This window comes from Leptodactylus fuscus, chromosome 2 (genome assembly GCF_031893055.1).
Source record: "Leptodactylus fuscus isolate aLepFus1 chromosome 2, aLepFus1.hap2, whole genome shotgun sequence".
Lineage (NCBI taxonomy): Eukaryota > Metazoa > Chordata > Amphibia > Anura > Leptodactylidae > Leptodactylus > Leptodactylus fuscus.
This window is the reverse complement of record NC_134266.1, coordinates 37,688,055-37,705,820: the sequence shown is the minus strand read 5'-3', so window position 1 is coordinate 37,705,820 and position 17,766 is coordinate 37,688,055. Positions and strand designations below refer to the sequence as shown.

At 45.9% G+C, this 17,766-nt stretch overlaps 1 protein-coding gene across 2 annotated transcripts in view; it reads right to left on the bottom strand.

Annotated features, from left to right (window-relative positions):
• The window catches only part of SMG6 (SMG6 nonsense mediated mRNA decay factor), a 162,649-nt gene that overhangs the window by 94,939 nt on the left and 49,944 nt on the right, over positions 1 to 17,766 (bottom strand). Inside the window, exons 11-12 of one of the 2 annotated variants that reach the window (XM_075263595.1) lie at positions 9,424 to 9,573; positions 9,185 to 9,323 (exon numbers count right to left, since the gene is read on the bottom strand). In XM_075263595.1, coding sequence (XP_075119696.1) covers positions 9,185 to 9,323; positions 9,424 to 9,573 — 289 coding nt within the window. Of the gene's footprint in view, positions 1 to 9,184; positions 9,339 to 9,423; positions 9,574 to 17,766 lie in introns of both variants that reach the window. The other variant, XM_075263594.1, reaches the window with a different exon arrangement.

Genomic DNA, 17,766 nt, shown 5'->3' with positions numbered 1-17,766 from the left:
TTCCCCTATGGGCACTACAATGATAATGAAGCTCTGGAAAGAATTCCTCCTAAACCCCCGGTACCCTGGAAATGTTTTGTTCTAAAGCAGCAGCTTTTCCTTCCACAACCAAACCCTTCCTTCATAATCCCCTCTCTGTGACATCACCAGCTGCCGTTACCAAGGAGAGGGATGTGTCACAAATAGTGCACACAACAAGGTCAACGTGCGAATGTCTAGGGGTAAGGAAGACATCTGCAGGGGCAGCGCGCTTCTCTGGAATGGTTCCCGCTCGTCGCCCCACTGTAAGGTGCTTGTAGGACGCACGTACAGCGCCGGCGCTCCGGAACAATGTCCGTTGTGTGGTGGAATGTCTCATCCGGAGACTTCTGCAGATGGGAAGGGGTTAATCCCGGCTACACCGATTATTAACCCTTAATCCCCAGCAGGCTTTTCAAAGTAGGAAAAAAAAAAAGAGTGAAAAGTGCAGCTGCAGGACTGCGAAATATCAAAAACATGATAATTTAGCAAGTAAGTTCACATGTGCAGTCTATCCATCTCTGGGAATATTTTTTTTCTGCAGCAGTGGAAAGATGTAACAGAAGTTGACCCTGCCTAAATACAATTTCTATCCTCTCCCAATAATCTGAACAAATGGTTTTCATTACATCCACAAGGCTCAAAGTCTCATGTCTCCTTATTAAATACTGTCGCTGGACCACCACAGTGAAATAAGGAAAAGGAGGAAGGTAAAATACACATGTGCGGGTACCCACACATTCACCCAGGTGTCCTGAAATTACCTGACACCTCCCCTGTTACCTGCTCCCCCCATCACAAAGTACCTGCACCTTTCCCCTGATCCTTACACAGAACATTAGGATGAGGCACAGGAAAGGGAAATGTAGAAATAAAAACAAACAGAAGCGGGAGACCTCCATACAGCAAACGACACAAGATGTATGGCATGGCAGGATGGAGCCCCAGGCTGACTGGTGAAGCGCTGGCCCCGCAGCCCTGCCTGTGTTTCCCATTATGTAACCCTGGTCATGGGCAGGCAGCCAGACTCCAAATGAAAAAGAAACTCTGGCTTGGCATGGCTTCTATTTTCCTATCCTCACTCAGGGTCAGCACGGTGTCACACAGCTGTAGAGAAAGCTCCAGGGATCGGAGCTGGGAATTGCTCCAAAGCCAGAGACCGGGGTTCAAGTGCCAGCTGAGAGCAATAAACCAAGCGCCGCAGCTGCAGAGAGCTTGATGGTTCTCAAAAGTCCCCCGACTATTCCGGTTTCTGAGAGCAACGGATGAAGGAATCAGAGAACACAGCGTCACGGCATAAGGCGGGCGGGATGCTGGCAGCCCTCCTGCTCTCTTCACTGCATGTCAGAATTCATATCTTCCCCCTGTGCTGCTCCTTCCAGCTATACTGTTGCAGATTCCTCAAGAACAATAGAATTTTCTTCTTCTTAAAAACTGTGCCTGTCTGACTACTAGAACGTAACGCAGATCATAAAGATGCATTAAAATAGCACCAAAACTAAACTCACCATCTAATAGGACTAGGGTTGAGCCGATCTTGAGATTTCAATATCGATTTTAAAGTCCGATTTCTGATCATTTTCCAGCCGATCCTGATCGCAAAATTTGTTCGATCGTCAATTGGGAACTGATCTTTCCCGATCCCAATCGCTCAACCCTATTTATGATATATACATGAATAGGGTTTGGGCAATCTTGAGATAACCTCCGACCTCGATACGGCCGGAAAAGATCGGGATCGGAATTCCGACCGCGATCGTGAAATTTACTCGATCGCCCAACCCTAAATAGGACGAATTGCTATGTATAGAATGGAACAGGGCATAGGCAAGATGAAGCAGTGACAGAAGACATTTGTCACTGCTCATAATAGTACTGAAATCTACGTAGGGCTACTAGACAACACGGAGTGGCTGATAACAGGGAGCAATAGTTGTCATTCAATGGTGCAACGAATTCAGAATTTAGTCAGGGTCACTTTAAGGCCACTTGTTAAATTTTTTTTTTTTTTTTACAGGGGCGACCATACCTGTCAGGAAGTCTGTATGCTTACTTACCTTCAACTAGTTATGCATCTCGGAGTAAAAATTTTACATAATAATTGTCTACGAGCGGCAAACAAAAGCAACACAAAGGGTTAATAGAACAGTGTCTTAATGGACTGGAACAGAATTTTGGAACTAGTGCGAAGAAGAAAAAAAATATATAAATAGATACGTACATTTCCCTTAACATGGGTCCCTGGGCACATCATTTTTCTTTATTACAATGAACTGTGAGGTCAGCTTTAACAATGTGCCGAGCCAGCATCTCTAGTCATGGCTGTAAAGAAAACTTGATGGGCTCTATAACAAGGAGGGGGCAAACGCAGATGAATTAAGGGGAACAAATCTGGTGTCAAATCACAAAAGAATGTTAGGTTTAAGTAAAAGCAGCAGTGACTCCTTTGTAAGATCAGGGAGAAGCAATATTGTATTGTAAGAAGTTGTTGCAGTGGGTAAAATGGGGCCAATATGGTTGTTGATCCGATACATATTTGCTCTCATCTGCACAGCAGGCTCACCACTTTACAGTCACTACATGAGAGGAGTCGGGGTGGGAGCAATGATCACCTAATCCGTAGCGCACTTGGGTTGTCTGTAATGAAACACGCTTCTATAACAGCATGGAGATGGGAAATCGTGCCATACAACCTTATATACAGTATCTTGTGTAACACCTTTATGATTAAATACAAAAAAAAGGAAAAAACACTAAAAGGGGTGACCTCTAGTGAGCACCAGAATTAGGAGCAGATCATTGTCCCATAGAAGTGAACAGAGATGAATGTTCACCACTGACCTGTTTACACTTTGACTCTGGACTGACAACCGAGATGAGAAGCCATAGAACAGAGACAGATTTGGAAAGTGTAGAATCGTCTCTTCAAGGTAATGGGATAAGGTTTCATTCTAACCAATTTACGGCTGACAGACTCCCTGACCTATTATGGGCAGCTGACTCATGTCCTCCCAATCTGACCACCACTCCGTGCTCTTCTGTATAGACAGGTGGTCAGTGTCTCTCGTGTGGACTACAGCATTACAAAATCATCTAGTAAATCTTTCCTGGCAACGCTTAGACCTCTACCCCACCGAGGTTCTGCCCTATTCGGTTTTTCCAGTGCAGCTGATAATCTCATTTCTGTCCTGAGTGAGTGTAGTAACAGGACAGATTGTCCCTTCTAGGCCTCTGTTCCCGGACACCTTTATTCTTTGCTCATTACTGTGACTGGCGGGTAATGGTGCAGTCTGACGGGTCTGTGAGAAGCATCTGCTGAGCTCTGATAAGGGCTAGAACAGTGTATGTATAGAAAATCAGATACAGCAGTGTGACGTTCAGAACAAGCACAGTCCGAGCACACTGCTGGCCCAACTTGTCACTGAAACCAGGAAGTGAAGACAGGAGAGCAAGTGTAACCCTAAGGGCTAGTTCACACGGGGAAAAATGGTCAGGATTTTGATGCACAATCCGTGTCAAAATCCTGCTCAAAAAACCGCCTCCAATTGAAATCAATGGGAGCCAGTCATTTGCTTTTTCTGCAAACAGTTTGTTACCGCTCGCAGAAAAAAAAAAGCGAGCTGCCCTTTCTTCAGGCAGATTCCACGGCCGATTCAGCCGCAGATGTTCGCCTCATGACATTCGTTTGGGCCTAATCCGGAGTGGAAAGCCATGACTGTCAGAATCTGCGACACTTACGGCTAGCCGCAGCAGGTGCATTTTGGTCTTGATTCTGACGCAGCTTCCCACGTCAAAATCCGGACCAAAAAACTCACGTGTGAACTAGCCCTAAAGGTATGTTTGCACGGTGGAAAATGGATTCCGCGTGTGAACATACCATGCGGCGAGCCGCGACGGAATGCCGATGCAGTGCACTGGCAGCCCGTCACAGCATTCCGCTCCGGATTAGACCCAAATGAATGGGCCTAATCGGGAGGGAGTCTCATGCCGAGACAGGTCATCTTGCTTTTTTTCACTACTAGCTAGCGGAAAAAAGAAGCGAGCAGCTCCCATTGAAGTCAATGGGAGCTATTTTGGCAGGTGGATTTTGAGGCGGATTCTGGGTCAAAATCGCCTGCCAAAAACTCTGTGTGAACATACCCCTAGATGGGAAACCCCCTCTAAGGCTGGTCTTACACGACCGTAATGCTTTTACGGTCTGTAAGTTGCTGATCAGCAACTTACACTAAGCAGATGTCTGTGACCTGCCGCACTCGCCCATAGAGCTCTATGGGTGAGTCCGTGCAGTGCCGTGAATTGCGGCCATTACGGACATGTTCTAAAAAGAGCGGACCTCGGTTGCGGCCCGATACACCACAGATAACATATCTGGTGGTGTAAGAGGCCCGCATTGATTATTTGTCCGCAAATGGGCCGCAATTGAAAACCCTCAATTGTGGACCATTTGCGGACTTAAACTACGGTCGTGTAAGACCAGCCTAAGCTGTACAGTTACCCCCCTTGACATATTACCTGTTTTGGCTATGTGCAGAATCTCCAGTGTGCTTCTATGTATACCTTCTCCCTGACTCTTACTTGTGAAAGCTGGCAGGAAGAAACAAAGAGGCAGAGGAGAGCGGATGGGGTTTACCCCGCAGGAATATACTGAATTTCTCCAATGTCCGTTCGGATACAAAAGTTCTAAGTTTGAAGAGCATATGTATCTGTCACATAGTATGGTAATTCTGACTAGAAGCAATGCTTAAAAGCATTATTCTCGTTATTCATAATTGCTGTGAAGAAAAAATATTTCACACATGCTACAAAATCCTGAGCGTTTTCTTGTTCAGTCAATTGGTATTTATTTCCCTTTTTCCCCCCTGAAAGAATCTTAAGAATCGGAAGCTCACAGACAATACGGGGAAATCATTGCCAAATTCTACCCCAACAAAAGTCCCATATAAAAAAAAAAAGTGGTCAGGGGCCAAGAAGTAAATGGTGTATGGTGGCAGCTTACAATATTTTTATCGGATGTGTTAGGTACGTTTTAGAAAGAAACCTTTCAGCCTTACTCTGGCAGTGATAGTGATGTTATCAAGGTTGAGAAACATCAGTCACTGCAGACAGCTGGAGCGGGACGTCGAAACTTTGACTTTTTACATTACATCCATCCCCATGATTTGAAGGACGTAATTTATAGCCAGAATAAAAGTAACTTCTCTGCAGATTGTGGCATTATAAAGACACCTTGTGTACAACTGAAGTCACCATGAGATGATTAGTGGTGAAAAGGAGACTACAGGTTCCCTTTAACACATTCCCAGATATTTTTTTCGATTTAAATTTTTTTTACTCCTTGCCTTCCCAAAACTTTAGCCTTTTTTTTTTTTTTTTTTAATTCACAGAACTGTGAGATTTATTTTATAGGACTTTTTTTTTTTTTTTTTTTGTGAGACAGATGGTGCTACATACTGGTACCACTTAATGTTCCATATAACCTACTCAGAATGGACAAAGATATCAAATGTATGTAGCTTGTGTTAAGTTCTAATATCAAAAAATATCAAACGCAATGACACCTAGACGGGCGAACGGATTTGGCTGAAACTGCGCACATACATACCTTGGGTCCCGGATTGAACGATAGGCTACATGGAATTCCCATACACCATTGCAATTCATTCCCGTGACCGATGCTTTTCACTTTTGAATTTGCTGCAGGACCTGGGACGCTGTAGGACCTGGGATGACGTCATCCCTGCCCCATCAGCAGCTCACCTGGATGGGTGCCGCTTCTCTATGTGGGCAGAGCTATCGGCCGACCGGCGTCCACAAGAACATGGCGGCTCTCAGAGGTCCAGAGCATCCTGAACCAGTGCCCGTACTCTGGGGCAGCGAGAAGTGTGTACGCTGCCCCGCCTGTGTGGGCTTACCACAGGACCGCAGTGCTCTGCCACGGCTGGACAGGGGGTCTCCTGCGCCGCGGTCTGGAATGCCAGTTCGACCTGCTGTCCCATGGCGGCTGCAGCCACTGGACTCTGCATGTCCGTCGGGGATGTCGCCGATGTCTGCTCAGGGCTATCTACAGTGTCCTTCGGCCACAGGAGAAGGGTTGTGACGACAGGCGAGTTAGGGGACTTTGAGAAGGGAGAGGGGTGGGGTGTTGGGAGTGAGGAGGTTGCCGGTCCAGTGGGGGACACGGGAATGGGGGGGCCTGGGCAGGTAAACCCGGGGGCCCCTGGAAGGTGGTCGGGGACAGGGCCGCCACAGCGTCCACAGATGGAATGGGGGCACATGGCTTGCCGCGGGAGGGGGCCCTCATAGGCACCCCTGTAACATCGGTGCACCGGGAGCCCGGGGTTTGGTGTGGCCGTGGCCACAGGTTGGTGGGGGGAAAGGTGACACAGGGTCTGGGGGGGGAAGGGGTCACTGGGTAGGTAAGACAGGGAAGGGGGCATAGGGTAGTGGGAAAAAGGGGGCACGGGGTAGGTAACACGGGGGAAGGGGGCATGGGGTTGGGGGGGGGGTCGGGGACACGGGGCTAGGGGGGAAAAGGGGCACGGGGTAGGAGAAAGAAGTGAGCACATGAGGGAGTGGGTAGGAAAAAAGGGGGTTAGCGGGCCCCAGGGGGGAGATGAGGAAAAGGGAGCCGCTGTGGACACAAGGCAAAGGAAGAAGCCTGCGCAGCGCTACAGGTGGGTCGCACAGGGGGTCAGGGTTCCGCGGACGAAGTCGCGGGTACTGCTAGTTAGAACATAATATAGGAAGTACCAAAGATAAAATTCACACTAGCAGACACTAATTCTTGCAACGCACAATCCACCCACATAACTATTACACAGTAGCGGTTCTAGTACTTACTCGCTTTGAATTTATCAGTCGTGAACCCTGAATTAGTACATGGTATTCTAGAACTAACTTGCAGAAACACTAACATTTTCTTATGTACTAACCACAAGTCAAAAACAAGATCTTTTACAAGGCCGCCATGCAATATACGCTGTATTTTATACAGGGCTCAGGGTTAGGTAATAGAAGTTTCAGCTTTTAAAAGGAACACTAAGCCTAGAAAAGAATGATACAAGTAAACAGGAGATAATCCTTTCTTATTGTTTCTCAGTCTGCAGAAACTTCTTCAGGCTTGTAAAACTCCTGCAGAGAAGACAGGGCTTAAAGGGATGGTATCACCATTTGTTTATGTTATTTCTGAAAACTACCGTATATAGTGAAATACGTAATTTTCTCAGTCTTTATTTTCTGATTGTAGAATAATTCTATTTTCTGTAAGCGCTTACAGGGATTGCCATCTTGCCCGAGCTTCGTCTCTGCTCCATTAAACGGCATTTAGTGATATGCTTTACAGCAGGCTCATGGTCATAGGCAGCAGCAGACTGGAGCTAACTCAATGACATTTATGAGCAAATTTCCTACACATGCTCTGTGCAAGCAGGAGGAGTAGAGAAGCCACTAGTACTTGCTAGTAGTGTATACCATGACGGGTCAATGATATCTAAAGAGTTTCTCTAATATTGTAATAATGATGTGGGCATTAGAATCAACACAATTGCCCAACTCCCACAGAGTAACAGGGGTACTACGAAAACATTGCAGCACATCTAGCTACTCTGTGTCTGTAACTACATTGTTTCCAGGTTATGGGGATAATTTCAATCCTTAAGGAGAGATCACCTTCACAGGCGTATGGAGTCTTACAAAATCATTTCCGCTCCACTGGGGAATTATGGGGAAAAATACGCAAATCTGTTTTCAAAGTTTTCACTGCCTGTTTGCTGCCCTCTAGGGGTAGCCCTCTTATTCATGCATGACTTTTTCAACAAGTCTATTGTTATGGTATGAGGATCTGCCAAACCAATAGATCTATTCTAAAAGATACAGAATTCCAGCTTTGGACAGCGCTGTTTCGATCTGGTTAGATCAGTTTCCCTACCAGTTTTCCCATCGCTGTGCTGAAGAGATCCAACCAAATCGAAACAGCGCTGTCCACAGCTGGGATTCTGTTCCTTTTGGAAAAGATCTATTGGTTTGGCAAATCCTCACATCATAGCAATAGGCTTGTTGAAAAAGTCATGATGTTTAAGAGGGCTACCCCTAGAGGGCAGCAAACAGAGACAGTGTTTGCTTATTTACATCTTTAAAAAACTGATTTGCATATTTCTACATTGTTTCCTTAAAGGGGCTCTATCAGCAAAATTTTGCTGTATGAGCCCTGCATATGTGTGAATAGTCTTTAAAAAGGCTATTCAGGCACCGCTAATCTTGTTTTAAGCCCACCCCCCCACATCGTCGTCTTCTTCCGGCGGTACAAATCCGGCGCATGAGCACTGCCATTGAGAAAAATGATGGAGGAGCGTGCGCAGCAGCTCCGGAGGGAGCGCTACTGCGCACACGCCGCATTTGAATCAATCGGATTTGAACTGCCGGAAGAAGACGACGATGAAGCCAGGGAAGATCCAGGCCCGGAGGGCGTCACCGAAAGAAGAAGGCGGCGTGCCAGAAGATGACGTCTGATCATACATCACCGTCCAGCGTGCACGATAGGTATGATTTACATATATGTTTTTATAGTTTTATTTTAAAACGGGGAGGGGGGTGGGGGGGGGGTGTAAAATAAGATTAGCGGTGCCTGAACAGCCTTTTTAAAGACTATTCACGCATATGTGGGGCTCATACAGCATAATTTTGCTGATAGAGCCCCTTTATCGCTCAATCTCCTCTAAGGCTAGGTTCACACTAGTGCCGTTTGGGAATTCCGTTCCCCATTCTGTTTGAAAAATATGAAGAGAAAAGTTTGGCATTTTTCAGGCAGAAACCCGGCAGAACCCGCTGTACTATATCCTCCACAAGTAACTACTTTTTAAGCGGATTAAGTTTCCGTTTTTCGGGCTCCAACTGGACCCAAAGAACAGAATCCCAAGCGCAGGTGTGAACCTAGCACCAGGAAGTTACAGAAGCACTGCTGTCCCATAAGTCCTGGCCATAGCAGTCAGTAGGGCAAGCAGTGGTAGAACTGACCCTTTAATTTATATATTTTTCGAAAATTATTAATATAAGTTATGGTTTTCTTGTTACACCTGCCACTCAAAGAGTGTAGTTACATCAGTTACATCGTGACCATTATCCGATTTAGAACATTCAAGCTCCAAGTCTCATAAGATGTAACACTTACTCTTTGCTGACGGTTAGTGGATTGGGTGGTGGATTCCAGGTTTCAGGATGGCCCAGCATCCAGTCTGACCACACCTTAACACTAGGCAGAAGCTCTTTTAGATCAGATGGAAAAGAAGAAACTTTCACTTCTATGTCGTCTTCTGAATCGTCAGCTGATTGGAGGGAAGAAAAAAAAACAAAACACAACATTTAGAACAAAAGGCAAATCTTAGAGAGAACATTAGAATCTTGGGAGACTCCTCTCACCTTTTTCACCAGAGTTACATTGCTTGGTCCGCAGAATTTTCAGTAACTGGATGCATCTATGTACAAGAAGTGAGAACATTGCCAGTCCCAGAGAGGTGGCCTGCTCCTGCACTGCAGAACGGTAGCCATCTACATGTCCATCTGCAAGAGAATACATAAGTGTAAGAGCGGGAGAAGGGTTCCAAGACAGACATTGGCACAAGCTTCCATTAGGATGTCTGCACATTGTGGATAAGCTGCAGATCTGCCATAGAATTATGTGTAATACCTACATATACTAAGCACAGAAAAGTCTGCTAAATTTCATCTTCATGTTGGAGGAAAAAATCTGCAGCATAACACCTTACATTGCAGACTTCCATTGTGGATTTCACCCACTTTTTGCAAAGCAAGGAATGAAATCTTCGCAACATCCTAGATAGAAATCCATAACAATTTTAAGAGTTTGATAAATATGGTTTGCGTTTCTGCTGTATCACCTAGAATACCATGTTCAGTGACCCAGCCCCATAGGATCATAGATATTTGTGATGCGGCGAGTCACTGCGCCTATTGTCCCATACTGTAATCATGACAAGACAGTAGTCCGGCATTGAAGCAGTGACTCACAGCATGATAGAAAACCATGAGAGTCTGGGGCTCTAGTCAGAGTGTCGGCCAGGAACTTCAGTCATATATACAGGCCATGTGATCCAGAAAAAGCATGCTTAAGGACCATCTGCAAAGTGGATGCTGTCAGGCAGTAGCAGGCAAAGGGAAATAAGAGGGAAGCAGGGATACCGACCACTGCTCATGGCCGCCAAGTCACACCCCCTTGTCTGTTCCTGCCACCACCACCCACTTGACTTTAGAGAGTGTAATTATACCTCACACACCAATACTATTTGAATGGTTCACCTGGAAAAGGTGCAAACTAGAGAAAACCAATTCCAACCAAGCCAGAATCAGTGGAGAGACGCCTAATAAAGGATGAGGAGAGAGGGAATTGGTGGAGGGGGCAAAAAGTCCTCTATTAATATTACCAACACATTTGGTGGTTCAACCTTTACTGTGTTCTTATGGCATCAAGTGTACGAGAGACCAGAGGTAGCCCAAGTCACATCTCATAACCAGAGATAGCCCACCTCACATCCCATAACCAGAGATAGCCCACCTCACATCCCATAACCAGAGATAGCCCACCTCACATCCCATAACCAGAGATAGCCCACCTCACATCTCATAGCCAGAGATAGCCCACCTCACATCCCATAACCAGAGATAGCCCACCTCACCTCCCATAACCAGAGATAGCCCACCTCACATCTCATAGCCAGAGATAGTCCAACTCACATCCCATAACCAGAGATAGCCCACCTCACATCTCATATCCAGAGATAGCCCACCTCACATCTCATAACCAGAGATAGCCCACCTCACATCTCATAACCAGAGATAGCCCACCTCACATCTGATAACCAGAGATAGCCCACCTCACATCTCATATCCAGAGATAGCCCACCTCACACCTCATAACTAGAGATAGCCCACCTTACATCCCATAACCAGAGATAGCCCACCTCACATCTCATATCCAGAGATAGCCCACCTCACATCTCATAGCCAGAGATAGCCCACCTCACATCTCATAACCAGAGATAGCCCACCTCACATCCCATAACCAGAGATAGCCCACCTCACATCCCATAACCAGAGATAGCCCACCTCACATCCCATAACCAGAGATAGCCCACCTCACATCCCATAACCAGAGATAGCCCACCTCACATCTCATAGCCAGAGATAGCCCACCTCACATCTCATAGCCAGAGATAGCCCACCTCACATCTCATAACCAGAGATAGCCCACCTCACATCCCATAACCAGAGATAGCCCACCTCACACCTCATAACCAGAGATAGCCCACCTCACACCTCATAACCAGAGATAGCCCACCTCACAACTGATAACCAGAGATAGCCCACCTCACAACTGATAACCAGAGATAGCCCACCTCACATCTCATAACCAGAGATAGCCCACCTCACACCTCATAACCAGAGATAGCCCACCTCACATCTCATAAGTTAATTACAGCTTATTAAAAAAAAAAAAACAGCACACGCACACCACATCTCCATAGGCCCAGTCACTCAAGTTATGGCCAAGTGATGAACAGGCCGTACACAGGCATATAGCTGATCAGTGTGCCTTCAGATTTGTATTATTTTTTTAAACTGGCCTATTGTTTTCTTTGTCCAATAAATACAATTGTGTTGCTCACATGTCCATGTGGAAAGGTCACGGGTGCAAACAAATAACTCAGGTCATATTTCTGTCCGGTCTCACTCATTGAAATGTCTGTGCTTTTCATGGGCTCCTATAAGACTAGGTGTCATCCATCTGGTTTTCTCATAGACACCTACAAGCACGCTGCCTTTATGGGGCCCAAGAATGTGTCCTCTAGAATGGGAATTCTAGGTCACTATACCTACAGTACACAGAAGTATAGGGCTTAAATTCCCATTAAAAAGTTTCTCATCAGGAAAAAATATTTACCATCACCAACAGAAAAAACTAGATGTGAAGAGAGCCTTAGGTTTCCCGTACAGCAGATCGGTATTACCTGCAAACCATCATTTGTTTTTGTTCAATATCACACGGAATATAACAGGAAAATAAAACTCAGCGGACCGCCATATAACAGACGAAGCCTATGGAGGTGACACTCACATGTACTCTGCACAACCAGATCAGCCTGTATCCTGATGATACTGCCACAAACACAGGACTCCATAAAACAGCATGGACAGGAAAACCGTCTAAATGCCACTTGGCTTGTTCTATTGATAGATCTTTCCAACTAATAAAGCTAAAAATTCCCATAATGCATGTATATTACCAATTCAATGGGAGTCAGTAGCAGCAATTTTTTTTTTTTTCCTGGCTAATTTTTTTAAGCGACATGACCTATTCTTCAGACAGATTCCACCTTGAAAAACCCATTGAAAACAATGGGAGGGGGAGAAAAAGCGGAATAGTTTTTGGACACATTTTGCAAAAACTGCTATTTTTTTTTTAAAAGGAAGTTTTTAGGTCCATACAGTGTGCTGGGGCAAAAACTGCCAGGAAAAATGTGACGACCCCCCCCAATCTTTAAAAAAAAAAAAAAAAAAGTCAAAAGAAGACGTTTCCTAGTTCCTGAAGCAGCCTGCAAAAAAATCTGTGTGAACTTACCCTTAGGACTAGTTCACACGGGGGGCAAGAGGGGGCAGATTTTGACGGCGGCGTCCGCCTCGTGACAGCACCCTCTGGACTAGGTCCATTCGTTTGGGCCTAATCCGGAGCAGAAAGCTGTGACGGAATGTGCACATGCAGAATCCCCGTGTGAACTAGTCCTTAGGTAGACATTTAATCGGATGATAACAGAAGGATAAATATTGGTTTTTAATTTTTATTTTTTTAATTGTATAGAATAAGAACGTATAGAACAATAGAAATATAGCTGTACGTAAACTAAACATAAACATATGCTCATATGAATATAACAAGCGTGTGTGTGAACATGTCACATAGTGATAGACTCATTTTCCATATTGCACATTGGAGAATTATTCCCAACAAATGGGTAATTTAGAGGCCTGCGGCTCTCAGCACGACAAGGGGCAACACATGGCACAGCTTGGTTGTCTCCTGCAGGTAGTAAATCTACCTGGGTAGAGGAAAGTCATCCATTACCGGCTCTTCCCACTGATCTCAGACACATTCTCTTGTTTCTCAGAGAACATTATACTCATGGAAAACATAAACCAACTGTCGTCAAAGTTGTCTGAAAGCAGGAAGCGGGCGGTGAGGAGAAAGCTGCCATGTGGCCGGATGCTATGTATTTCTAATTAGTGCTATACATCTTTCAGCAGAGAGGGCCCTTTCTCTGGGAAACACAACGCACAGCCCTTGTTATTGTAACTGTCAGAGAGCGCTTGCACAGATAATCTCCAGGAAAAGGGATAAACACGTCCCCTTGCCAGCGGCTCTGCTAAAGGTACAAGGCAGCGCTGCTCTCAGTCACAATCCAGCAAAAGGAAATGACACAACAGACAATGGAAGGAAGAGGCAACGACACAGACTGGCCTCACGGGTCCTGCACTACTCTGTGCATCCACCAGGGGAGCTGACGAGCGCAAGAGGACAGACAGAAGCCTACAGTGTGCAATGGGAATGGTGCAATAGGTTCATGTTGATGAATAATACAAATATATAGTATGAGGGGTCCATCGGAGGTATAGGTCAGGAGGACTTCCCAGCATATACTTCTTGACGGGTATCACTGTACAGGCAGTGGGCATCTGACAGTCATAGGTTCCCATCGTCCACAATGCTGCGAGAGAACTCTCCAGCGCCGCCTCCATCTTCTTCAGGAACCGGCCTCTACGTGTCGTCTTCTGGCCTGGCTTTCAATCTTCTACGCATGCGTAATCATCTCTGCCACTGGGCCTCGGGCAGAGCCAACTGCACCTGTGCGCGGCCATTTTTTTGTGGCCGCTTACGCAAGCTCTTGTAGTAAACTGCCACAAAAAATGGCCGCGTGCAGGTGCAGTCGGCTCTGCCCGAGGCCCACTGGCAGAGACTATTGTGCATGCGTAGAAGATTGAAAGCCAGGCCGGAAGATGACGCGTAGAGGCTGGTTCCTGAAGAAGATGGAGGCGGCGCTGGATGCCCCCAGTGCTGTTTGAGCACTGGAGCCCGCCCCCAGTGCTGCTAGAAAACTGAATGTCTACCGAATGGCGGCGCAGAGAAGACATCTAAAGGTAGGAGAAGAATAGCCTTTCTTAAGGCTATTCCTATGTGTTAGTTAGAAAAAAAAAAGGGATTCTAATGATAGGATCCCTTTAATGCCTGATCAATAGATGTCCGACAGCCAGGACCACTTCAGATCAGCTATTTGAAGAGACTGCAGCCACTTGACAGAATACAAAGTGATGTACATAGAATCGGGCAGATAGCCCACCTGATGAATGAAAGTGACTTAAGTGGCTTGTGAAGCAGAAGCCACGCTCACCTGACCTCTGGTGATACCTTCAGAAAGTGATTGTTGGGGTTTCTGGGTCATCTCTATGTAACGTACAGAAAACCCTTTAATATTACATTTAAGTGCACCTTTAAAAAGTAAAAAAAAATAAAGTAGTTGGGAGCATTTGTCTGTGTGAGTACAGAGTCAGGTCTCTTGCACAATAGTGAAGCTGTGCATTTAGCTTTTGCTGGAAGTGTAAGCCTTCTGCAGACAGTTGTTTCATGTCAGCTGACGTCCATGTCCTGTAAAAGTCAGACCCCAACCATTTATCATATGTACTGTCAGAGTCAAAAAACAATGACCCTGCCAAGTACCCAGTGGGAAAGGACAGACCACGCTCACCTAACAGCACCTGCAAGTTATTAGCTGGGTTTTATCTCTCAGACACACTGAAGGTTTCATCCATGAATCAGTCCATATCCAGACAAAGCTCTGGCAGAGAATCCCACCAGAAATCAGAGGAAGTGGGCAGCCCAGCACCCGTCTGTCTGACACACAGGAGCAGACAGCTACTTTATACCAACAGCTGGACGATAAAGGTGAAGCCAACAAACAACTCATATGCCCAAACCACATCATGCACATGGACAGACCCGGGAGCAAAAACAGTCCAGACTTCATTCCTTGGCACAATGTTTGCAACTAACAAAGTAATCAAATACTAGTGAGGATCGGCCCGGGAAACCCTGCCACAAGGCAATAACACAACTGCACACATAAGAGAGTTGGCCGGTATGGGACTTTATATGAAGTAACAACCGAGGACTGCAGACAAACCAAGCACCAATGATCATTACTGGAGTATCACGCAACTATTGGGCACCGGGGAGGGGTTTCAGCCACTATATAGGACAACCCCTTATATCCTTCTGGAACGAAAGAGAACTTATCGCCTTGGCCGACATTTCTGATTTGGTAAATATCTCATTTCTCAAAAACTCAAACTGTGCGTGGTGCTGTACCGGTGTTATTCCTCTTAGAAATATATGAAGAAGCTTGACATCTGGGCGATACCAGTTAGGGAGTCGTCCCCACGCCCTGACATAGTCCGGTCAGTGCTGACTGCACAGTACACAGTCACAGTACCACGCACAACAGAAGAACTGGCACACGTTATACAAGAAAATACACCCAAAATATTTTGGTGATATGATATATGCATATGTACTATGTACTACGAAATCGGCTGAAAAATGTCACGTGACATCATGTACAAAATTGCCAAATATTTGTCATCCAGGAAAGAGGAAGATAAAAATGGAAAAATACAAGAAATCATATTTGCTACGATCATTACATTTTGTGAAATGGTGCAGGGTTTTTTGGCCACCACTGTATATATATTCAACCGTTGTAATCCAAAAGAACAGAACAACAATGGATCAGTATGATATTTGAATGAGATCCATATTACACATTGGTATTTATACTAAGCGACCCGGATCCAGTACAGAGCATAAAAAATCTGGAATACTTAACTCTGTAATGTCAAAGAGCTGTAGACCGACAAATTACCACCTTGAGGGAGCACAGAGTTAATTTATTCTACTACTATGGTTAAGTTCACACGGGTTTTTTGGATCGGAACCTGAGGCTGAGGCCACCTCAGGTTCTGGTCCAAAAAACAGGTAGGCGCAACTTAAAGCCAGTGCAGTGCACCGGCATCGAGTCACGCACTCTGGTCGGTATTAGGTCCTATGAATGGGCCTAGTCCAGAGGAGAGAGTGTCTTCAGGCCGAATCACGAGGCGACACAGCCTGAAGAATGAGCACCTCGCTTCTTTTTTCCGGGACCCGAAAGAAATGGCTCCCAGAAAAAACTCCTGAGCAGCTCCCATTGATTTCAATGGAAGCCGTCTTTTTGGTCAGGATTTTGAGGTGGATACGGACTCAAAATTCTGACCAAAAAACTCTGTGTGAACTTACCCTACTACTGCTGCCACCACTTAGTTTAAGGATAGGTAGAAAGAGGGGAGAAAGAAAAAAAAACAAACAAACCACTGTCATACACATTTCAGGCCTGCCACAGATCTGTTAAGTCAGTATATAGGTCAGATTGTGGACACACAACAGGTTCTTGACTAGTAGACTGCTTGTAGGAAATCACTTAAGTTTCTTGTAAATTGTGCTAGAAATTCCATTACAAGTCGTAATTTTTTTTTACTTTTTGGGGGATTAAAGGGAGTCCGTCAGCAGGAAAATTAAAGAGGACCTTTCACCATATCCGGGCACAGGCAGTTCTATATACTGCCAGAAAGCTGACAGTGCGCTGAATTCAGCGCACTGTCGGCTTTCCTGATCTGTGCCCGGTGTGAAGAGCTTACGGCCCGGTACTGTAGCTCTTCTATGGTCAGAAGGGCGTTTCTGACCATTAGCCAGAGACGTCCTTCTGCCTCGCGGCGCCAATCGCGCTGTGCTGTGGAGCGGGGAGGAACGCCCCCTTCCTCTGCTCACACAGCTTGTCCGTAGACTAGCATTATCAGGAGAGGGAGGGGGCGTTCCTCCTCGCTCCACAGCACAGCGCGATTGGCGCCGCGAGGCAGAAGGACGTCTCTGGCTAATGGTCAGAAACGCCCTTCTGACTGTAAAGCGCTACGGTACCGGGACCGATAGCGCTTTACACCGGGCACGGATCGGGAAAGCCGACAGTGCGCTGAATTCAGCGCACTGTCAGCTTTCTGGCAGTATATAACACTGCATGTGCCCAGATATGGTGAAAGGTCCTCTTTAACAACAAACTGATGAAAGTATCTTATACGGCGGCTTCTACACTGCCTTTCTTATACTGCCTTGCTGCTCCATTTTCATGAAAATTAGAGTTTCATTCTTAAGAAAATGAACAAAAAAAGGGCTTTAGGCTAAAGGCCCCACATTGCAGAAACACTTGGGGGTTTTTGTTGCAGATTTTGATGCTTTTTTTTTTTTGACTCAAAGTCAGGAGTGGCTACATAGGGAATGGCAGCTCTTAAGACGTTTCCTTTCTGTTAAAGGGGCTCTATCAGCAAAATCATGCTGCTAGAGCCCCACATATGCGTGAACAGCCTTTAAAAAGGCTATTCAGGCACCGTAAATGTTATATTAAACTCCCCCCCCCCCCATTTTAAAATAAAACCCTAAAAAAGAATGCGATCTACTTACGCATCGTGCACGCTGGGCGGGCATTCAGGGTGCGCCGTCTTCTTCTTCCTCCGATGTCCTCGGGTCCCGTCCTCCTCCGGTGCTCGCGAACTGACATTGATATAAAAAAAAATGGCCTGGGCGCATGCGCAGTAGCATGCGGCTTC